This window comes from Echinops telfairi, unplaced genomic scaffold (genome assembly GCF_000313985.2).
Source record: "Echinops telfairi isolate 266 unplaced genomic scaffold, ASM31398v2 ScPeMD7_27;HRSCAF=92, whole genome shotgun sequence".
In the NCBI taxonomy this organism is placed as follows: domain Eukaryota; kingdom Metazoa; phylum Chordata; class Mammalia; order Afrosoricida; family Tenrecidae; genus Echinops; species Echinops telfairi.
Genome location: NW_022103924.1, coordinates 3,883,487 through 3,906,571, shown reverse-complemented (window position 1 = coordinate 3,906,571; position 23,085 = coordinate 3,883,487). Strand labels below are relative to the sequence as shown.

At 42.7% G+C, this 23,085-nt stretch overlaps 1 protein-coding gene across 1 annotated transcript in view; it reads left to right on the top strand.

Moving 5' to 3' along the window:
• The window catches only part of AOPEP (aminopeptidase O (putative)), a 537,030-nt gene that overhangs the window by 74,294 nt on the left and 439,651 nt on the right, over positions 1–23,085 (top strand). Inside the window, exon 4 of the mRNA XM_045289429.1 lies at positions 22,549–22,699. Coding sequence (XP_045145364.1) covers positions 22,549–22,699 — 151 coding nt within the window. The remainder of the gene's footprint in view (positions 1–22,548; positions 22,700–23,085) is intronic.

Genomic DNA, 23,085 nt, shown 5'->3' with positions numbered 1-23,085 from the left:
TCATGATAGTGGGGGGAGGAAGCATTAAAGAACCAGAAGAAAGCTGTATGTTTCATCGGTGCTATACTGCACCCTCACTGGCTCATCTTCTCCCCATGACCCTTCTGTAAGGGAATGTCCAATTGCTTACAGATTGGCTTTGGGCCTCCACTCCACATTCCCCACCCCAACCTCCATCCATTCACATTATGATTTTTTGTTCAGGGTCTTTGATGCCTGATACCTGACCCAACAACACCGCCTGATCACACAGGAGGGTGTGCTTCTTCCATGTGGGCTTTGTTGCCTCTCAGCTAGATGGCTGTTTGTTTATCTTCAAGCCTTTGAGACACTGGGTGCTATATCTTTTTATAGCCGGGCACCATCAGCTTTCTTCTCCACATTTGCTTATGCACCCATCTTGTCTTCAGCACTTGTGTTGGGAAGGTGAGCATCTCAGAATGCCAGATTATTAGAACAACGTGTTCTGTCTTGAGGAAGTACTTGAGTAGAGGCCCAATGTCCATCTGCTTCTGTAATACTAAACCTACAAATACATGTACATAGATCCATTTCCCCATCATCATATATAAATTTATTTACATATGTACATGCCTGTATTTAGACCTATATAAATGCCCTTTGCCTCCTAGTTCTTTCCTCTATTTCCTTTTACTTTCTTCTATCCCACTATCATGCTCACCCTTCATTTGGCTTTCAGTAATTCCTCTCGGTTACATTGTCCTTGATCAAGCCCTACCAGATCTCCTACACCCTCCTTACCATGGATGTTCAGTCACTTGTTGTTCCCTGGTCCCTGGGTTTGTTAACACCCACTTCCTTTCCCCTCTCGCATGTCCCCCTGGAAATGTCATCCCATTGTTCTCTCTTCCAACTTGTTTATCCTGCCTATCCCATCCAGATAGACATGCAGCGACAACAATATGCACAAACACAAGACCGAGCAAAACAAAGCAACAATAGAAAATAAAACAATAGCTACAACCACCACCACAAAAAGCCAACGGCAAAAAAAGAGAGAAAAGCCTGTAAATAGTTCAAGGTCTATTTGTTGTCCTTTACGAGTGTTTTCCAGTCGAGTCTGATGGGGCGCCATGCGTTGGCCCCACAGTCTATTTTTGGTGTTCCCTGGGGACTTCATTGCTCTGCTCCCTTTGCTGCTCTGTTGCATGCCCCCAGCATCTCGCCTTGGTGCGGTGGGGTCCGGGTGGGCACAATTCCGCTGTGTGCCTCCAAAGATGATTGCTCATAAGATTTTAGGACCTCAGTCACTACTCTCCAAAGCAGGAAGTAGAATGTTGTCTGTCTGGGGTCTGTTATGTGGACTTTGTGGCCTTCATGTCCCCTGAGGCATCAAGGGACTCTGGTCCTGAGTCTCAGGTATCTACCATCTAGTTAGTTGTGTACCTTCCCTTCCCCTCCCACCTGGTAACCTGCAAAGGGTCTTTGTGTGCCAAAACCTTTTCTTGATTTTTTTATAGTAGTAGTTTCATATAGTATTTGTCATTGACTTACTTGAAATTGACTTTCTGAATACACTCGAGTATAAGCTGACCTGGATATCAGCCGAGGCACCTAACTTTACCACAAAAACTGCACTAAAAATGTGCTGAAAAATTCGGCTTATACACGAGTATATACGGTATTCTACCCAGCAAGAGATGCTCCCAGTATATCCATGTTATGAGGTGCTTCGCAGACTCATCATTATTTTTTCATATTGCACAGTATCCCACTGTGCATATCTACTGTACTTTGTTTGTCCATTCATCCACTGATGGGCACTTGGGCTGTTTCCATCTTCTTGCTCTTGCGACTAGTGCTATGATGATCATGGGTATGCATATGAGGGGCTCCAAATAGTTAGTGGTAAAATTCTATTCACTTTTCTGTTTTCCAGAAATGTTTTGAAGACCTCTTATAGAGCCTCTGAATCTTGAGAATGATGTTTTTCTTTACTTTCATTCTGCAGGGCTCCCCCTCCCCTTCCCATAGTGACCATGGTGTGAATTCCCTCTGCTCATCCAGTCATGCACTGACTGAATCCTCTTCAGGTTACTGAGTGTGTTAGGCAGGGTTCTCTAGAGAAAGGAAACCAGAATATTTATGATTTTAGATAGATAGGTTTATACAGTGACAAGGAATATAACAGCTAATTAGTCCACGCAGCAGTATAAAGAGTTCAGTTCAACTCACTTCCGTGGAACAGTTAATATATGGGAAGTCCTTCAAGTCACATGGGCTGCCAGGTTCAAGGTCAAGGAAGCAGGCAGCAGAGTCCTCTCTTAGGCACGGCAAGCAGTCTGCCCACAGGCAGCAAGCAGCAAGGTGGGTCACCAACAGTCAGTAGCCAGACTGCTTAGCGAAGCAGGCCTGGATAGATGGGATATCGAACTCAAGCAATGGAAAGGGACAGGATCCTCCACCAACCTCAAGCTTAAGCGATGTATGCACCCATCAGCATGGTGAAATAAGTCTAAAAGGAGCCTCAAGCTCTAGAGACACAATCCACGGGGTTATCCTGGCCCACAGGTAGTGTAGCTCACAGGTTGAGGCAGAGAACTAGTTACGGCATCAGCGCGCACACTCCAGCAAGTTCTGATCACCAGAGAGCAAGAGTGGGGAAGGGGTGGGCCTTGCAGAACCATTTATCTCTTTGCCCTCCAATCAAACTGCGACCTGATTAATCCCTATTGGCACAATAAACCTACCCATCACGCTGACATACACACTTTATGTGTCTAGACTCTGGGAGCTTGTTGGCAATTGTCTAGTGAAGTTCTGCTAAGCTATGGTAGGATCTTTCTCTGCCATCTCTGTTTGGTCTCCTAACATACTGAATTGACTGAGTACACAAAAGGCTGAAATGGCAACCAGACCTGACTTCCTGGCTCGCTCCAGCCTCCACATCTGCCTTGAGCTGCTTACTGCATGCCACGGAGTAGATTCCGCCTCGCTCTGGAACTGCACCTCACAGAGTTTGTGATGGCTATCTTGTTAGCAGTAGATTGCCAGGCCTTTGTTTGTAGGCACCTCTTGAATCACTACCCTCTTGGTTAGTAGCCGAGCATGTTAGCTTTTGTGCCACCTCTGGACTTCTGTGAGTGCCGCACCTGCCCAGATGATTGTGGCTCTCCCAGCCCCACCTCACGAAGCTGCAAACTTACTCACCCATGGTTTGGCCTGCTGCTCAGAGCTGTGTTTGGCAGGATTTCTTAGACCTGGGCATTATCTTTATTTTTTAGGGGATGGACGGAGGAATCTCAGTGTCTCAAATGAATTTAAATTAACCTGCATTATAAAGCAGTTTTAAAAACTCTGAATCTGAGATGGGATGTAAACTCTGTATGTTTACATAGCTCAAACACCAAAGTAAAAGTACATGTTTAACACAGACTTAACTGCTAAGTTGATGAAATTATAATTAAACACATTGTATATAAAGATTAATATTTGGCTGAACCTAAATTGCCCCTCACAATGTGACAGCGTTATGTCGCTTTTTTTTCATCCAACAGTTTTATTGGCAAATAATTTATATATCATATAATTCAATAGTTTAATCAGTCATATCAAGGAAAATTATACAATCACCCCCACATCCATTTTAAAGCATCTCCCCACCCCCACCATGGTTAAATCGCCTTTAAGATGAGTTATGCAATCACAATCCATTCCAGTGCTCCCTCTCCCCTCCCGTCTTCATTATTTACTCCTCCAAAATCCCTTTTCCCTCCTTATCACCCACTCCCACCCCTGTATTCCCTAGATGCCCTGTGTCAGTTATTCCCACTATGCATCTACTCCTCCGGTGCTTCACACACTAGGAAACCCAACAGGAACAATAAAAAACAAAATTGAAGTAAGGTAAGGACAAAATAATAATATAAAAACAAAAATACAAATAATGAGTAAGAAAGAAAAGAACCTTGTCAACATTCAAAATACCAGAGAAGAAATTTCTGTCATGGATCACATAAGAGATACTCAGACCCAGAACAAATTTAGATCAGGTCTATAGGGAGGTCAACTGGCCAAATATCGAGTTCGATCCAGCATAGCAAGATTACAATGGTCTCTGCCTGATAGAAGGCTGTTCAAGACCCTTGCCTGTGTCTAGAGGGAATCTGCCTGCGGCTTAGTCTGACTAGATACGCTCTAGCTAGCTTTTGGGCTCCCACCATCGCCCATATCCCTCCACAAATTGGGTGTTAATAATTTTTGCTCTGATGCTTTTTTCCTCACGATTATGTAATTGTCATCTTTGGATCACACAAGCTGGTGTGTTTCTTCCGTGTGGACTTAGTTGACTCCTCACTTAGATGGATTTTTTTTTAAATACAAACCTTTAAGTTCATGTGGCTTCCTAGGAGATCAATGCATCTGTACCATTTTGTTCCAATTCTCCTGTCACTTATTTTCATCTGCTGTAAACCTCCAGCATGCTGTGCTGCCATTGAGACATTACTTAGAGTAAAGCCTTATCATCCTTGCGTCATTTTCCCATTCTCTCTTGACAATGAGTGCAGTCTTATGTATTCCTATGCAATCCTACACCCAAATGCAGATGTGAATTCTGAAATAGTTGCACAATACTCAGTTATATATGGATGATAGTCAGCAAACAATAGCCAAGTCTAGCCCAGTACCTGTTGTTTTTTTTTTTATAAATAAAGTTTGATTGCAACATAGTCATTGTCTGCAGCTGCTTTCCCACCATAGTGGTAGAAACTGAGTTGATACAACATAGGTTGTATGCCTTGCAATGTCTAAAATATTGACTATCTAGATTTTTGGCCCCTGCAATATCCCTGTTGATAATAGCAGTTACAAGTTGGGCTGCTAACCACAAGGTCAGCAGTTTGACCACACCAGAGCTCCTAAGGAGAAAGAGAAGGCCTTCTGTTCCCATAAAGATTTCAGCCTTGGATACCCACAGAGGGCAGCTCTGCCCACTTCTACAGGGGCGCTGTGAGTCAGAATTGAATGATAGCAGTGAGTGTGCAATACCTTCTGTGTCTGTTCGTTTGTCTATCTGGCGATTATCATTAAACACTAATGCCAGACTGAACATTTTTCTGGGGAACTTTTGTGCCTCTAGGAATGGATCTGTGGCCTATGTTTTCAGAATTACCAGCTGGAGACAGTTATAATAGAGGAGATGTTGTTTATGCTCATTCCACTTAGGTCATTGTATGAATAAATCATAGAGCAGACTTCCCCCATTCAGAAAGGACAGAGCTAGAAAGAGCTCTCTGCCTCCTGCAGCCTGCAGCTGGGGGTTATTAGGACAACTAGGAAGAACACCCTGCCCAAAACAAAGTGGCTCTTCAGGGGATGGACCGGTGTCTGCACATGTATCTACACTTGTTAGAGGAAAGGGGTATGGAATACAGGATGATAATATTTCCTTCCTGAGTCATGTTTTCTGGATTGGGCTACTGGTTTCCTGAGACCTCCACTCTGTTGTGCACAATGCCCTTCAAAGCAATGAGTTAGCCTGAATAATAGAAATGACAAAGGCCAGCCAGCCCATCACAGTTTCTATCCAGTGATCCATTGGCCTTGATAACTTTTTGTTGACTTCCCAAAAGAAACAAGTCTTTGGGAGCAGTGTACTGCAGGGAGGCTTAGAACAGCAACAGCATGATAGCTGCCTGTGGGAGGGGATAGAAATCAGAGGGCAGACCGCTGGGTCCTTGCTACCTCAGGGAAGGAACTGCACAGTGAAGGCTATCCGTTGGACTCTAGGATGACGACCCCCATAAGAATTTCACTGAACTTTGAGTGGTCCATGTAGGACAATAGGTCTAAATTAATGTGTTAAACTCTTATTAAACTTTTTCAGCATAATGCCCTTTGGGCAAATAGCAATGTGCTCTGTGTGTTATTGTCTGCCTGCTTTCTTTGCCAAAATATAGCTCAATGATTGAACACAGGAACACAATGTTGGGTGCTTCCTTTATAATAGAAACAACCACAATAACAAAACCAAAGCAGTTGTTGGCAAGTTGATTGCTACTCCTGGTGTCCCCATGGGTTTCAGAGTAGAGCTGTACTCTTTAGGGCAGATCACCAGGCCATTCTTCCAAGGCATGTCTTGGCAGATTTACACTGCCAGCCTTTCATGTAACAGTTGGCGCCTTTTGTGTCCCAGAAAATCCTGTATATACAATAGGTGCTGGATTTATTTGTTGGACAAATATGCTCCCTGTAATCGGATAGAAGTAAGATGCTCATGGGGGAAGTATTCAAAAGCTCTGCTTGTTGTCACAAAGTGATTTTGTGGTCATTTAACTTTATGCTTCTGATAAAGTTTCTCCTCATTTTCCTTAATCAGGAGATTTTGAAAGAAAAAAATATGGGCATAGTTCATGATTATTTGCCCATTTGATAACTTTTTGTTTGCCGTTGTTTACTTTTATTTTGTTTTGGGTTTTGTTGTTGTTGTTTGCAGCATCTAATTCAATGTATTTCTACTTCTGAAAACATGAAAATCTCTGCTTATAATTTTCTCCTGGGAAGAATCAAGTCATAACTGAATAGGACTGCCTAATTTAAGCTCCATCTCCCACATGTTGGGGAAAAAAGCATCTGAACAAGTGACAGGTGTTAAAAACTGTATGTGCCTTTGCATAGGATCTGATTTCATTTTTCTGGGCAAAAGTTGGACTGTAGACATGACTTCATCCCAGGCAAAATGTCCTTCCTTGGCCTGCCAGGCAGACCATCACTCTGACATCTCTTGACTCTATGTGGGGAAACACAAAGACAAAGCCAAGATTTCAGAGGCCAGACCCTCCTGTGTGCATTTCAAGGCCAAATTTTCATCCTTATTGATGGCTCAGAATGAACAATATTATTTAAATGGCTCCCACAGCATGCAACCAGGAATTACGTATAAGGAAAAAGTAGATTAAAAGGCCTTTAGGAATGGTTATAGTTCAAAGTTTTCACCACAAAGACAGAATGCAAAATAGAGAAAGCTCCTTGTTTCCACAGCTGAGAAAACTTTGTTCTGGTTTAGGATACACGCATGTGTTTTAAGAGGTGGGGGGTACAAGGAAATGTATGTCTCCTGAAAGAGCTTCAGGTGAGTGAGGGCTGTGTGCTCTACTCTGTTACATGCCACATCAGGCCACACAGAATGCCTGGCCTTTAGAAATCTTTGTCAGTTCATTATTTTGGTTTGTCATTTGTCTTCCACTAACCCTTCCTTGCCCTCTTAGCCCTGTACTTAACACCCACAGCAGCCATGGGAGGTGGCATGATTTCTTTTGGACAGTGGTTAGTCCATCAAGCATATGGCTACCAATTCTTGTAGCTGTGGAGTTTTGTCTTTGATTGACATTCATGAATTTTCTCGTCTACAAGCTAGTGAAGTTTATCTGAAGCAGTATGAATTGTGGTACAGTTCACTGACCCTTACGTTTGTACTTAAATTCAAACGAAGCACCTGGGAACCACGTAAAGAAGGGGGCCACATCTTAGGTCAGGATGGCCAATGAGAGTTGGAGACATAAGCCTGGTGCAGTGTGTTCCTGCAGGTATTACAAAACCTGGGGAGGTGGTTTTGTTCTCAGTTCAGTAGGTGGCGCCCTTTCACCTGGTTCACATGGACACTTTTGAAGGGCATTCTCTCATGGCTCTCGCTGGCCTTAGAAGTCACCTTGTTGCTCACAAGGAAACAAATCCTTGTTCGTTTGTCAAGTTGTCCTCAGTGTTGGAGAGACAGTGGCATGGCCTGGCACCATGCACTGGTTAGGCAGTGCTGGCACGTACCAGCCCAGGGCATGTATGGTCTGCTTTGTTCTACACCCCTTGAGCACGCGCGTAGATGAGCTAACGAAAGATGGTCATGCCATTCAAGATGCTGACCCTGGCCTATAAACTAGAATGCATAGACTTAACTTCTAAACAGCAAAGGAGAAAGCTGATGTCCACGTGCATGCACACACATGTATTAATATATATTCATGTACATGTTAATATAATTGAGAGGGCTTCAAAAAGTTTGTGGAAGGATTCCATTATCTTTCTGTTCAATTTTCCAGGGACATTTGAAGCCCCTTCATATATGTGTGCCTATATATACTTCTAAATACATATGTATATATATGGATTGCTGTACATATGGGCAAGCTTCTTTAATTTGTGATGCCAAAGGAATGAACTAACGAGGTATGGGATAGCTTGGGCAGAAAGCATGGAAGCAGAGATGTGGCTAGAGAAAAGAAACCATTTCAAGTGGGAAAGAAACAGGAGCTACAAGAGAGTTGAGTAAAGAAATAGAAGAGTTACATAAAAGCTTCTGTTAACCTGACATTTCTGACTGCTTTGTGCTATTTAAATGCCCGATGCTACTTAAAAGATAGAATGAGTGCTTTTAATAGGGAGAATTTCTGTGCCCGTTTTAATGTTCCGTGAGCACACTGACTCTTTACATAGGAGATGCTTGATGAGATGAATAATCAAGATGATTAATCTGGTTTTGCCTCTGCAAAAGCATAGTAGTTCTCTGTGTGTGATTGTGATTAGGCCTTTAATGAATTTATCCAAAATCTGTTGTGATGTGTCACCTTGTGTTTTTTGGCTGTAATCCCTATGGAAACATATCGCCAGCCCTTTCTTCTACCGCTGAGTGGGCTTGAATGGTCACCTTTTAGATTAGAAGTTGAAGGCAAACTGCTTGTGTCACCCGAGGACCTAGTTTACCTCAGACTTCACTAAACATAGGACCATACCCTTCCATTAAGTTTCTATTTCATATACTCCTGCTAGGCAGGACTGATGGGCTAAAATGAACACATTGACTTTTTAAAAAATATTTTCTAAAATAATAGTAATTTTTTTCAAAGATTTAGGATAAAGTGCTCTCTTTCCTTATGAACTAACTATCTTGTTATGCCTTTTGAGCTCCTCATAGCTCCCTTGGAAGATTCCCCTAAACCCAAGCTCACTGCCATCTATTCAACTCTGACTCATAGTGACCCTCTAGGACAGGGTAGAACTGGCCCTGTGGGTTCTGCGACTGTAACTCTTTATGAGAGGAGAAAGATGGCCTCGTCTTTCTCACACAGAGTGGCTGCTGGTTCTAACTGCCTTGCAATCAACAGCCCAACTCGTAACCACTACGCCACCAGGACAGTTGCCCTAATTTTTTTTGCCGGTACTGGAATAGCTTTGGTTGTTTATGCCTTGGACTGTGATCTACATAGGCAGCAGTTCAAAACCACCAGAAGCTCTGTGGGAAAAAGACTGAGCTTTCGACTCATCACAAGGGGTTGCTATGAGTCAGTATTGACTTGATGGTAGCGAATTTGGTGTTTTGGAATAGCTTTAAAGAGTCCAAGAGACTATTCAAGAGACACTTACACTCTTTAAAGTGATTCCAAGACAAAATACGCACGCACACACATACACAAAATCTAGTGCAACTTTATTAAACACTCTTAAGTTCGATCATTATTTTCAAAAGAAAATTTAAATTTTGTCTTAATAATACATATCTATACAAAAAATTCTTGAGGGAAAATTCCATTCCTGTTTCGGAGATAAAAATGTCCATTTGGATTTTGTGGCAGCTGTTGTGATTATACAAGCAACATCTGATATGAAGTATCTGCCTTCCTATTGGCAAGGAAATTGAAGTCTAAGAATTCCACCCCCACCCCATACACAACACGCTAAATAAGGTCCCATTTGAGAAAGTGGTGACGGGGCTTTAGTAAACTTCTTTCTCAATAACCCAAACCAAATTCGCTGCCACTGGGGCCATTCCCATTCAGAGCGACCCAGGTAGGACAGGTAGAACAGCCCCTTGTGGGTTTCTAAGATTGTAAATCATTATGGGAGGAGAAAGCCTCATTGTTCACCCTCAGAGGGGCTTGTGGTTAGCAACCCAACATGTAACCTACAAGACCCCCAGGGAATCACCTACCCTCTTTCTAGGTGGGGCAGATGTGAGCTGGAAGGTTGGTTAGTCAAACCCACCCTTTGGAAGGTTGGCCTGGCTTTGGAAGATCTGCTTCCATAAGGTCACAGCCGGTGACAACCCTGTGGGGCAGCTCTCCTCTGAACACGCATGTGGCCACCACATGGCAACTCATGACAGCAATACCTTGAAAGGAAGGGGTTGGTTGGTAAACTGGGTGACTGCTCAAGCCTGCACCATCAGGGAGAGCCCTTTCCTCTGGACCCCTTCCTGCCACGCAACTCTCTGTGATGAAATCTTTCTCCTGCCCCTTGGTGTGCTGGCCTCTGCCGAGGAAAGCCTCTGGGTTAATTCACGTAGAGTATGTTCTCTTTGTTTTGCAGCTGGTATAGACAGGGAGTCTGGGACAAGTGGATTGAATCAAAAGGGAAAATGAAGGCATTCACTGTCTGCTTCATCAAGGATGCCCCATTTAAAGTAAACAGTGTTTAAATAGTCTCCAAATGGCCTATTCTGTATGAAGTCATACAGGATGCCCCCTTTGGGCTGTCATTCTCCTTTAAATGGCTTGCTTTGTGTGCAGTAGGTTTTAATGCCATGCCACCTGAAACCCCATATGCGGGCCTCATGGTTTCAGTGCACATGTGGCAGCCATACATACCTTCAGCATTCTTTGCTTCTGCCTCCAGAAAGCCAGTGCTAGCAACAGAGGGGGGCAGCTGTGAAGACCAGAGCTTAACAATGGCGCCAATGACTCCAACAGCAGCAGTTAGCATTGCTTGAGCATGTGCCATGTGCCCATCCAGATGCCTGTGACTTGTATGTATGTATTATCTGATGTGGGAGTTCTTGATTGGCATAGGTGATTAACACATGACCAACAGGTTGGAGGTTTGATCCCATAGAATACTGGAGGTAGTTTCCCGGGTCATGCTCAGGGCGAGGAAACTGATGCACACAGAGTCAGTAATGTACCCGAACTGCTAAGTATGGAGCAGGAATTGTAACCCAAGTGATCGTGAACTCCAGAACCCATGGCCAGAAAAAAAAATCTTGCCAATTCTGTGCCTAGAAAATTTAAGGTCAGTTTGTCCCAGACAATAAATAAGCCAGAAATGATTTTTTTGAGAATGCAAGTTCTACCTTCTGGGGCAGTATTTTCACCTCCTTGGGTGCATATTTTACATTCTTCTTTGAAACTGAGGCCAGGTCTTCCCCAAGCAGCTCCCCGTGGCAATGGGTAACAAGGTAGGTCCTTTTGAGAAGAGCCTGACCCAGGGCCTCTGACACGTGGATTTCTGACTGGCTGTTATTTACCCCAGTGAAGCTTACTGTTCCTAATTGATTGTCTTGGTCTCTAAGAAAACGTTGTTTGTTTGAAAAGCTTGAAATATAAAACATTGTATTTCAAATGGGCTCGACTAAGTAGAGGAACTATAGGAATCAGGAGAAATAATTTAAACATCTTGAGGGCTGCAGAGGAGAAAATCATGTGGAGCATTTAAAATATCCATATTTGGTGATATTTTGTGTACATTTCAGAAATGACATTTTAGCTCATAGTTGAACTTTAGACGAGATTGTGAGGGAGCACGGGGAGCTCTTAGATCTCTTTGCTGACCTCCGTACAGCTTCTGTCATCATTTTTGGTCTCTGACTCCCAAACTCCAGGGACTTTACAGTGTCCGATTTGGCACGCACAGAGAACCTCCATTTCTGTCCTGTGTTGCATCCTTGGAGCCTCCGGTGCCACTCGCACATCACCATAAGGGGGCAGCATTCTGATAAAGGTGCGTGACGTGATTGATGTGCGCTCCCGTGGCTCCCCATCCTCTGGGACCTTGTGCGGGAATTGGACTAACACTTCTGACTCTATTAGCAGTGCTCCTTTGTGGGAGCTGTTTTCGTTTCTGTTATTTCCACAAACCTAATCTTCCCACAAGCCTCGCAGTAAATGAATGGATGGTGCAAGCAGCACAGAACCCCAGCCCACTGCTATTCAATCAGCTCAGCGTCACAGTGACCCTGGCTGGGGTTTCTGAGCCTGTAACTGTTTCCTGGAGCAGACAGCCTCAGCTTTGTCCTGTGAAGCAGCTGGTGGGCTTAAACCGCCAGCCTTGGGATTAGCAACCCAATGCTCACTTGGTGCGCCACCAGGCCTCCTTAAGCATCAGATTTAAAAAAAAAAAAGCATCAGCTAGGCAGCCAGAGTTCAGGCCCGAGATTCCGTGAGGAACACAGGGAGGAGTCTGTTGTACGTAGTATTTGGTCCTTCGAGGATTTCTGAGATGGATAGTGCCTGCTCCTTATTGCTGTACTGCCTCTTCTGAATTTATGTGGTGCCACAGAACCCAAAGCATTGCTCTTCAGATAGATCCGTTTTATTTTATTTTTATATCACTAGTGCTCATTGTCAAAGAGCCCCATAGCTCTGTCCTTCCCCCATTTCTTCCTCTCAAGAGGCACCTCTGTCACTTCTTATAGCTGATTATGTGTTATTCCCTCTGTGCCCTTCAGTGAGGTGCTCTGTTGCTCATCATTGCTCCATTTCCGCCCCCCTGACCCCATCACGCATATGTCCCCTTCCCAACACCCATTATAATTGGTATCATAACTTCAGCTAGATCTTCTTTGTGTTATTATATCTATATTTGTTAATAGGAGCTAAGCCTTATAGAGTACTTTATCATTCCTGTAGAGTATGCTAGTGTTTCTTGGATTCATACTTGCCTTATTGTTACCCACTCCCCTTCATAGCTAGGTTTTCTATCTATTCACCATCCCTAGCCTCTTTGAAAGATAATAAAATATCCTTGTAAAGCTCTAGATACATAAGGCTTCCTCTTAATTTTATCTTCCGGAAGCAGCCCGTCTGGAGGCCCTTTGGTGTGCTCCCGTGGCGACGGGGTGCTCTCTTGACTGCGCCGGGCGCACAGCGAGCTCCTGAGAGCTGTCAGTTCCCTTTGTTTCTCTCCTGTGTCAGCTCACCTGTCTCCCTCTCCCTTGGAGCACACCTCTATTTGAAGCATGCTTTAGATACTACTCTAGCAGCTTCCAGAGAATAAGGTGTGTAGGAGGTAAATTTTTTTGAAAGCCTGCATGTCTGAAAGTGTCCTTATTATATATGATTCTCTCTCTCTTTATTTCCAGAAACTTGTAGGATCTTGTCTTTGTCCTCAGGGTTCTAACTTTCATTGATGTGGGTCAATTTGTATCCAGTATGCTAGGATTTGTGGGCCTGTTCAGTCTGGAAACACATGTCTTCAGTTTAGTGAATTTTTTTTTTGAAGTTTTAAATGCTGTTTTTAATGATTTTCTTTATCTTCTTTTCTGGAATTTCTATTATTTGGATATTAGACCTCTTGAACAGGCCTTCAGTTTGTTCCTTCTCCTCTCTTTGTGCCTTGTCCCAACCCCCATCTACTCTCTGGGAGATTTCTTCAGCTTTATATTCTATCCTTCTTATTAAATGTCTCCTTTCTGTCCTGTTGGGTCACAACGAGTCAGCATCAGTTCAGTGGCAATGAGTTTGGTTTGGGGTTTATTCTTGTTGCTCATTCCAAAGTTAGTGGTTCAAGCCCACCAGTCATCCGCAGGAGAAAGGTGAGGCTATGTGCTCCCGTACAGGTTTACAATCTTGGAAACCCTATTAAGGTTACTATGAATTGGAATCAACTCAATGGCAGTGGGTATTCTTATTTTAGGGCTACAGTAAATTCTCTTAACTGTCAGTGTTTGTATGAATGCTTGTTTTCTGACATTGTCTTTCCCTTGCATGGTCATTGTCTTCCAGGCTGCTTTTTGCTGTTTATTTTGGTCTCTCAGTTTTGCAGTAGGGGCTTTCTAAAGATGTCTGGAGGAACCTTGGTTTGTCTGTAGGCTGATTGGGAACTCTGAGTGTCTAAGTAGGGTTTTCCACCCAGGAGCTTCGCTCTAGGCTGATGGTCTTAGTTACTTAGTGCTGCTATACAAGAAATCATTTTCTTACACTGATAGAACCTAAAAATCCAAGTCATGATGTAGGCGATCCTGAACCTTTCCTTGTTGGTAACCTCTGGGGCTTCCTGGTGATCCATCCATAGTATCTGTCTTACCTTATGTGCATGTGTGTGTACATACTATCCTGTACAAAGCTCAGAAGTGATTAGGTTTAGGTTCCACCCTACAGTGATATGACTTCAACTAATCGATATATTATGTTAGGCTGCTTTGTGGGATATGATTATATTACACTGCTTTAGATTTAACATAATTGGTTTGCTATTAGCTGTTACGTTAAGGCTGGCAGTTTGAGCCCACCTAGTAGTACAACAGAAGAAAGGCTGGTCAACTGTGTTAGTCCGGGTAGACTAGAGAAACAAATTCATAGACACTCATGTGTATAAGAAAGAGCTTTATATATAAGAGCAATTGAATATTGAGGAAACATCTGAGTCCAGTCCAGATCAAGTCCATAAGTCCGATATTAGTCCATATGTCCGATACCAATCTGTAAATTCCTCTTCAGACTCAGGCAACATTCCTCTGTGATGCAGGGTGCAGGAAGATCACAGGCCAGTGGATCCACTGAAAGCCTTGTGGATCCAGTGGCAGTAGAGGCATCTCAGTGCTGGCAGTGGTCTCCATGTGGCTCTTTTAGCTCCAGGGCTTTAGAGTAGCTCCATGTGCCTTGTCAACAAGAAGGTTTTGGAGAGAGTGAGTGATGTCCTGCCTCCAGCGAGCTATTTATCTCCTTAGTGCCTCCAAATGAGGTCATCAAGCTGAGACCTGATTGACAAGCTAAACTCCACTCCTTCACGCTTAAGTCTCAAACAGACAACAGATTATGTAACTACCACACTGACACAGCAAAGGACTAATCTCTCAAATCTACAAAACACGTCAATACCTCAAAAAGAAAAAAAATTATATGATTAAGAAGTATGCAAAGGACATGAACAGAAACAGTTCTCCCCAAATATATTCAAATGGCTAACAATAACAAGCCGTGGGGGAAATGCAAAGCAAAACAATAGTGAAATATCACACTACACCAACAGTAATAGCCGAATTCAGAAAATCAGAAATCAACCACTGCTGGAGAGGGTATGGAGAGATTGGAACTCTTATACACTACTGGTAAGTCTGTAAACATGTATAACTATTGTGGGATGTGACATGACATGTTTTAGGCAGGGTTTTCTAGAGAAACAAAACCAGGACACATTTTATATATATATATAAAATCATATATATATATATAATCATATATATCCATATATATATGGATAGGTTTATACAGTGAGAAGGAATATAACAGCTAATTAGTCCACACAGCAGTCCAGAGGGCTCAGTTAAACTCACTCTTATGGAACAGTTAATATACCTGAAGTCCTTCGACTCATGCGGGCTGCCGTTTCCAAGGTTAAGGAAGCAGACAGCAGAATCCTTCCTCGGCAAGGCAGGCAGAGTATGCCCGAAGGCAGCAAACAGCAGGGCATGTCAGCCACAGTCAGTAGCTCTGGAGCTTAGTGAAGCAGGCCTGGATGGGATATCAAACTCAAGCAATGCAAAGCAACAGGATCCACCAGCCTCAAGCTCAAGCGATGTATGCACCAGTTGCATGGCAAAGCAGGTCTCAAAGGAGCCTCAAGCTTTAGCTACATGATCCATGAGTTGGCTTGGCCCACAGGTAGTGTAGCACACAGGTTGAGGCAGAGAACTAGCTAACACAGCTCATGTTGGTTCGAGCACCAGAGAGCTAGAGAGATGGGGGCAGGCCTTGCAGAGCCATTTATCTCTTTGTCCTCCAATAAACTTCGACCTGTTTAATCCCACATGTTCCTTTTGGCCAGGTTGAGACAAGAAACCTAATTATCACATGGCATTATCTACAACTAGGAATGGGAATTCCATATGATCTAGCAATACCTGTGCTGGTTATGCACACTAAGGAAGTAAGGGATGTAACACAGACACATTATTTCCATTTTCATCACAGCACTGTTCACAATAGCAAGAAGCTGGAAACAGCCCAAAAGCCCATAAGTAGAAGAGTGGCTGAAGACACTGGTACATGCACACAATGGAAAGCTATACATCACTAAAAAACAAAGAAACCACGAAGCACCTCATGATTTGATTAGATCGAGAGAACATTATACTGAGTGAAGCTAGTCAAACACAAGAGACAAAAGACTATGTGAGATCACTGCTATAAGGACAAACACTAAGAATAAAGACACCCAGTGTCTCTCAGACCATGCAGTCATTCAATCCAGCCTTCCAGGCAATGAAGTAGTATGACTGTCTAATACTTGTAACCCATTTGTACATCATGAAGATCACTTCTCTAGGGGAGGCCTCCCCTCAGCTAGGGAGAATTCCACAATGGGGCAGGGTGGGTGAGCAGGTGGGGGGGAGGGGAGTGGGAAATAACTCTGCTGAGCATATGCGCTAAGGAAATAAGAGACATTAGACTCACTTTCAATTACTTCTAGTTTTTATTAGTTTCTTCTTTTGTTTGGATTGAGGTTTTCTGTGTTTTATATGGTAATTGTTTTGTTTTGGTGTTTTATGCAGTATGATTTTCTCAATATGAAATCTAGGATAGGTAAATCTATAGGGACAGTAACTACATTAGTAGTTTTTTAGGGTTATAGCAGGAGAAGTTGGGGGCAAAAGGAGAGCTAATAACAATGAATACAAAATGAAGAAAATGTTCTACAGTTGATTGGGGTAATGAATGCATAAATCTTTTTAAGCCATGCCATGTAGCAGTCCCCTATGGTCACCTTTGTTGTATGGACACTCTGACATTGGTGTTCAGTATACTCTGATGGAGATTCATGACCAAGAGGAGTCAGTGTGTGTATGTGTGTGTGTAGTCCCCTTCTCTCAATAGTATTTTAAATCCTAAGCCATTGGCTAGTTTAATGAAATTATTATTCAAATTAACTAAGGTCCATGGAAGTTACTAATATTATCTATCAAAATTCTGATAATGCTGTTCCTAAAGTAGAACCAAACCCAAACTCACTGCCGTTGGAATCAATGCTGACTCATAGCATCCCCCTGGGGGTTTCTGTGACTATAACTATTGGCAAGAGTAGAAAGCCCAGTCTTTCTCCCCAGGAGCTCCTGGTGGTTTTGAACTATGGACCATGCAGATCACAGCCCAACGTGTAAGTACTATTCCACCAGGGCTCCTTATAGTAGAACAGTGATATATATGCCCTAGATATATGAATGGATTTTGAACTCAACACTGAACCATAAACCCTAACCTAAGAATATTCAGTTTTTATGACGCATCCGTGTTTAATACTTACCCTCATGAAGGGATTACTGAAGATATGGGTGCTATAGTTAAGTGTCATGAAGAAATGTAATGGCTATCAGAAAGAATAGTGTCTGGGATCTTAAAAGGCTTTTCATAAAACAAGCAGCCATCTAAGTGAGGTGTCAGCTAAGCCCATGCAGAAGTAGCACACGCCAGCTTGAGCCTGTATGACTTAGGGATTATAAATAATAATTTTATTAATAATTTATAATTAGATTATAATCTAATCTCCAAGATTAGAGAAAGGAATTTTATTAGAACTTAAATTCTCAGTACCTGCTTTGTAGAAGGCTTTGGATGACAGTGAAAGCCCAAAATTGATTTGCAGAGTGCCCACAGAGAGTAAGCCTCCGCTGAATTCTCTCAGACCATTGAGCAGGGATGAGAAGCCTTGCCCTAAGGCAGAGTGTATCAGAAAGTGAATTAATGTGAATGCAGGTAGGTTAAATTTGAACATCCTATCATTTGTTTTCCCATGTAACTGATTCATTTGTTATAGTTTTTATCATTTTCTTTTTTTTTTTTTTGACTGAGGTTTTTCTGTGTTTGGTTATTTGTATTGTTGTTTTGGTATGGTTTTCTATATAGATTTACTAGCATAGGCAAATCTGTAGAGATAGTAACTAGATTAATAGTTCCTTAGAGTTATAGCAGGGGAGGTAGGAGGAAGTGGGGAACAATGATTACATGAATGAAGAAAATGTTCTATGATTGTGGTAATGATTGCACAACTCTTTTTAATATATTCAAACGATTGAGTTTTATGCTTTTTGAATCATATGTCAATAAAACTGTTTTAGAAAAAAGAAGAAGAAAGGGCTGCCATGAGTTGGAATCAACTCAGTGACAATGGGTTTGGTGTTTTGGTTTTTATTTTTTTAATCATTTTATTGGGGCTCATACAACTCTTTTTTTCCTTCTTTTTAATCATTTTATTAGGGGCTCATATAACTCTTATCACAATCCATACACACATCAATTGTGTAAAGCGCATTTGTACATTCATTGCCCTCGTCATTCTCAAAGCATTTTCTCTCCACTTAAACCCCCGGCATTAGGATGTTTGGGTTTTTAAATTACATTATATGCATTACATTGCATTGCATTAAATCACATCTATAGGTTTAAGGGTTAAGATTCTAGCATGTGTTCTAGAGGGGCACAATTCAATATACCATACTGATCATTATTTTTGTTAGGTGCCATCAAGTCAGTTCTGACTCATAATGACTTGATGTACAGCAGAATGAAACACTGCCTGGTCCTGTGCCGTCCTCCCAATTGTTATGTTTAAGTCCATTGTTGCAGCCACTGTGCCAGTCCATCTTACTGAGTCTTACTCTTTTCGTTTCGTTTCTTTTTTTTACCCTGTACTCCACTAAGCACGACTCTCTCTCCAGGGATTGATCCCTCTCAACAACTTGTTCAAAGTAGGTAAAAGGAAGTCTCATACCCTCACTTCTAAGGAGCATTCTGGCTGTACATTTTTCTAAAACAGACTTGTTTGCTCTTCTAAAAGCATACATTAATTTCAGTACTCTTCATAACACAATTCAAATGTGTAAATTCTTTGCAAATCCTCTCCTCTACCTCCAGCCTTTCACATGCACAAGCGTCGAGTGAAATTACCACCCGCTAGTCTCAAAGTGACATCTTTCATAGGCAACCTCCATGTCAGTGTTTTTAGGTTTCTCTTCTCTGACTGGTTCCTTCAATCACCTGCCTCACTGTTGAAGGCCTGCCTGTCAGCATTCTGGGAACCGAATAAAGGAAGGTAGCTTCCACATCCAGTATGAGTGTGCTCATCCAATCTCATTCCTCTATTGCAATGCTGCAGTTTTCCCCAAACCCAGAGACCCCCCTTTTTCTGCCCTAGAAAATGAATGTCCAGCTATTTTCTTGGGGGGAGGGGGTGTTGGGGCAGGAACAGGGCAAAGAGTTATCCAGGTATGTAGAGTTGGTGTGTCCATCTGACTACTTCTTGGACAAATGGTCAGCCAGTTCTACTTAGTTTGGAAACTCTGCCCCCCCGCCAGACCTCTTGGGGTTTTGGGGTCTCAAGTAGTGGTTCTTGTCTTTGCCACTGCTAACTTAGAATTCAAGTCGGCTGTGTCATTTGCCACTTTTCCATTAGCATTCTAGTTTCCGAAATGTTGTGGCTACCATCTCTTCTTTTATTATTTCTACTCTTATTGGTTCATGCTTTAAAATAAAAGGCTTTTACATTCCTTTAAGGAGTTTTGGAAAGAAGTAAAGGCAGCCATGCTTTTAATCTTCCATTTTTACCTGAAAGTGTCACCATTCCTATTTATTTATTTTCTGAACTACCAAGTGTGTGAATTTCTTAAAGGCTGAACGCTAGGGCTCACTGTTAATACTCCAACTCCAGAGCAAGAATAACTGAATCATAGTCCTTTGAAGAAAGTAATTTAATTTGGGGGGATTCTTTGAAAAACAAAAACCAAACAGATTTAGCATCCAGATTTAGTTCCTTGCCTACAACCTCTTTCATTTCCTTCAGTTTCCACGGCCTTCTTCGGTTCTTGTTGTGTTGCCCTGTCCACATCCAAATTCTTTAGCAAACATTTGCTGTGAGACATGGAGGCTGCAGAACGCGAGGCAGGTGCAGGCAGGTGGGAAAATCAGGTCACATCAGCTCCCTGTCTTGCTTTGTAAAGACTGTTGCAGTTGTCCCCACTCTCTTCTTCTTGGCTTGGGATGAGAGTGGCAATTCCCTTTAATGCTGTGGTTTTTCCTTCCAGCCCATTAGAACTATGTACATCATTGGAGTGGCCCTGAAAGGTAGGAAGATTAGGGATAAAGAGGGGTGTCTCCACCGAATGCCTAAGCTAAACAAAAATTAGATGGCCATGCCATAATAAAGGGGTTGGAAAGAAACCAGGCACACATTAGACACCTATGGGGACAATCCAAAGCTGGGCATGTACAGAATATGGTCACCTAGACAGAGGTGAAGGTCAACCTGGGCATGCACACTAGGCACCAGCAGCATGATGGCACACGTGTGCCTGAACTCAGCCACTAAGAACAGCCAATGCCCTCAACCAGGCCCAGCAACCCCCTCCACACATGGGGACAGGAAAGGGTCACTAGCAGGGACTGAGGGCAGGCTGCTCTCTTTCAAGTCGGAGGGTGGAATTGCTCCCTTGTGTGAGGTACAGTGTGCACTTTCAGGGCTCGCACTCTCTCTCCTTCCCTTTTAGGTTCCGGCACGCCTTTTTCTACATGGTTTTACATGGACACACACACACACACACACACACGCACACACACACACACACGAAGCGGGCATTTTCAGTCACAAACTCTCTCGTAGTCCCCTGCCATGCAGCCTTGCATGCTTTCCAGAGATAGCATGTACAATCTGAACTGTATTATATTACCCGAAGCATCCCTTTCCCTCATAAAAGTTACTTGGATTACAAAAGTGCTTCTGCCACATGAATTCTTTCAGCGTTGAGAAGCAAGCAAACAGGGGAAAGCCATCCTAGAAACCTAACAGCACCAGCCCCCTGGATTTGGGCCGTGTCTTTACGAAGGAATGTGCCTTCAACTTCTCAGTGAGAGAGTGTGCTATCAGGAGTGGCCATTCTGTCTCTCGAAGCCGGATGATGCTATGAGCACATTTGAGGGAATAGCTGCCTCCAGAAGGGGTTTCCTGCAACTCTGAACATACTCTTCTGCATATCAAATATTTCCTCTAATGGCTTCTGAACTTCAATTTCACTTACTGTATTTTTCCTGAAATTTCAGTCTTTGTTTTCTATTTAAATTTGTATTGTTCTTTAGAGGAGTCCTGTACTGTATTTCTTTGCATCTGAGATGGTAGAACGTCAGGGGATAAATAAATAATGCTCCCATTTGCCTTTCTGAGGTCAGAATTAGTTGAGACACAAAGGAACCAAGAAGATAAAGACAAAATCTAACCATTGTTGTTTATTTTTACTGATAAAGATTGTGTGACATCTGCTGGCCAATATGGGTGTGTTAATATTTTGACCTTGGATTTGACAACTTATCTACCGACTAACCAAATTGGATAACCACAGACCACTCTCTGGGTGTTTAACTGTGTAAAACTGAAAGTAAGAAGATTAACTCGTTCAACAGAATTTGTTAGGGAGCTGAAAGAGAAGCCAGGGTGTTATTCTCATGGAACTACCTCTCCTTGAGAATATGAGACATGGAGAGTATGTTCCCTGTAATATAAAGTGATACAGTAAGGTAAGTTATCAATCTATAGCAGATGCTTGAAAAAACAAACAAGAGAAAAAATACTGCATTAGTCAAGTTATGTGTCACATTTAGATTTTAAACATTAAAAAACAATTAAAGAGTGCCTCTTTAGAACTGAGAGAAGTATTGGGTGGCAGGTTGTCAATCATTCATCCTTGTGATGAAGGGCTTCTCCAGAACCCAGACAAAGTAAAGAGCACAGCTAGACCCACTCGACTCCCAAGTCTGTTAAAAATGAATGTGGGTCCTTGGCTCATTGCACCTCTCTGGGCCTATTTTCTGTCTGCTCAATGAGGAGTGAGGACAAGCAGTGACCAGACAAAAATAACAGGAGGACTAAGACCGGTCCTTCCAGAGCAGACTTAGTTTCAGAGTTGGGACTACAGCTTGGTTGTCTTGTATGTTTTCTATTTTATCCATTGTCACTTAACTTGAATTGCATTTAATAGGCAAATAGTGTGGTTTGAGCATAAATGAAAGAAAAACTCAATACTTAAACTCACTGAGCCCCTTCCCACTCATGACCACCCTGTAGGATGGTGTAGAGCGGCCCCTGTAGGTTTCTAAATCTGTCACTCTTTACAGGAGTAGAAAGCCACATCTTTCTCCCACAGTCACAGCACAGACATGATTTATTTGTTCATTTCTTCATTCATTCAGCAGACACTGGCTGACCATTTTTTTAATGCCAAATCCCATGCTGAGCCATAAGAGTAAACATGACATGTTCTTATCTCTGTGGGCACATGCCACCTGTGCCCTCCCCTGTTTCTAGCTGTGAGAGATCAATGCACAACTTTTACACCCTCACTTGGAGACCTTCATCCCGATCCCTGGAGAAGACCCCAGCTTCTTTGGCTGCCCTGAGATTCATGCCCATCCTCACCTTCCCCTGCGACTGGAGCCCTTCTGTAAGCCTGACAGACCCCCAAGAATGATCTCTGACCCACTGAGCACACAGACTCTGAATGGCTAAGAAAAAATAAGGGCCACAAACACACCGACCTCATCTTGGTTTTTCTCTTGTTGTTTCTAGGATGCTCAAGCTGGCACTACTACGTTACCATGCCGATGCCAGCCTCCACCTTCACAATTGCAGTGGGATCTTGGGCAGAAATTCATCCAGGGGCCTGCTCATCAAATGATGTGGCCACGGAAACAGCCTACCCATCCAAGGCTGACTTCAGGTTTGTGTTTGGGAACTTGCTGCAAAGCACATACTTTGGGGGAGCATTGTGATGCATTTCTTCCAAGCACTGGAAAAGTGAGTCATCCCTGCTGAGAAGCTAAACCAAAGTTATGATTCATCAGCCCAGGAAAAGCCCTCCTGGGCAGGAAAGAGAGGAGAGAGGCAGAAATAGGGGCGTATAGTTTGTAACAGTGTTGTTTGTTTTTTTAAAATATACATTCAGTTTATTGTTTTTCATTTTGTTTTTTTCTTTGTATTCAGAAAAGAAAAAGTGAAATCATGAAAATGAGTTGTTAGACAGAAAAGTGGGTGAAGGGAGCCGTCGGACAGGGCAAGATATGACAAAATAATAATTTATAAATTATCAAGGGCTCATGAGGGAGG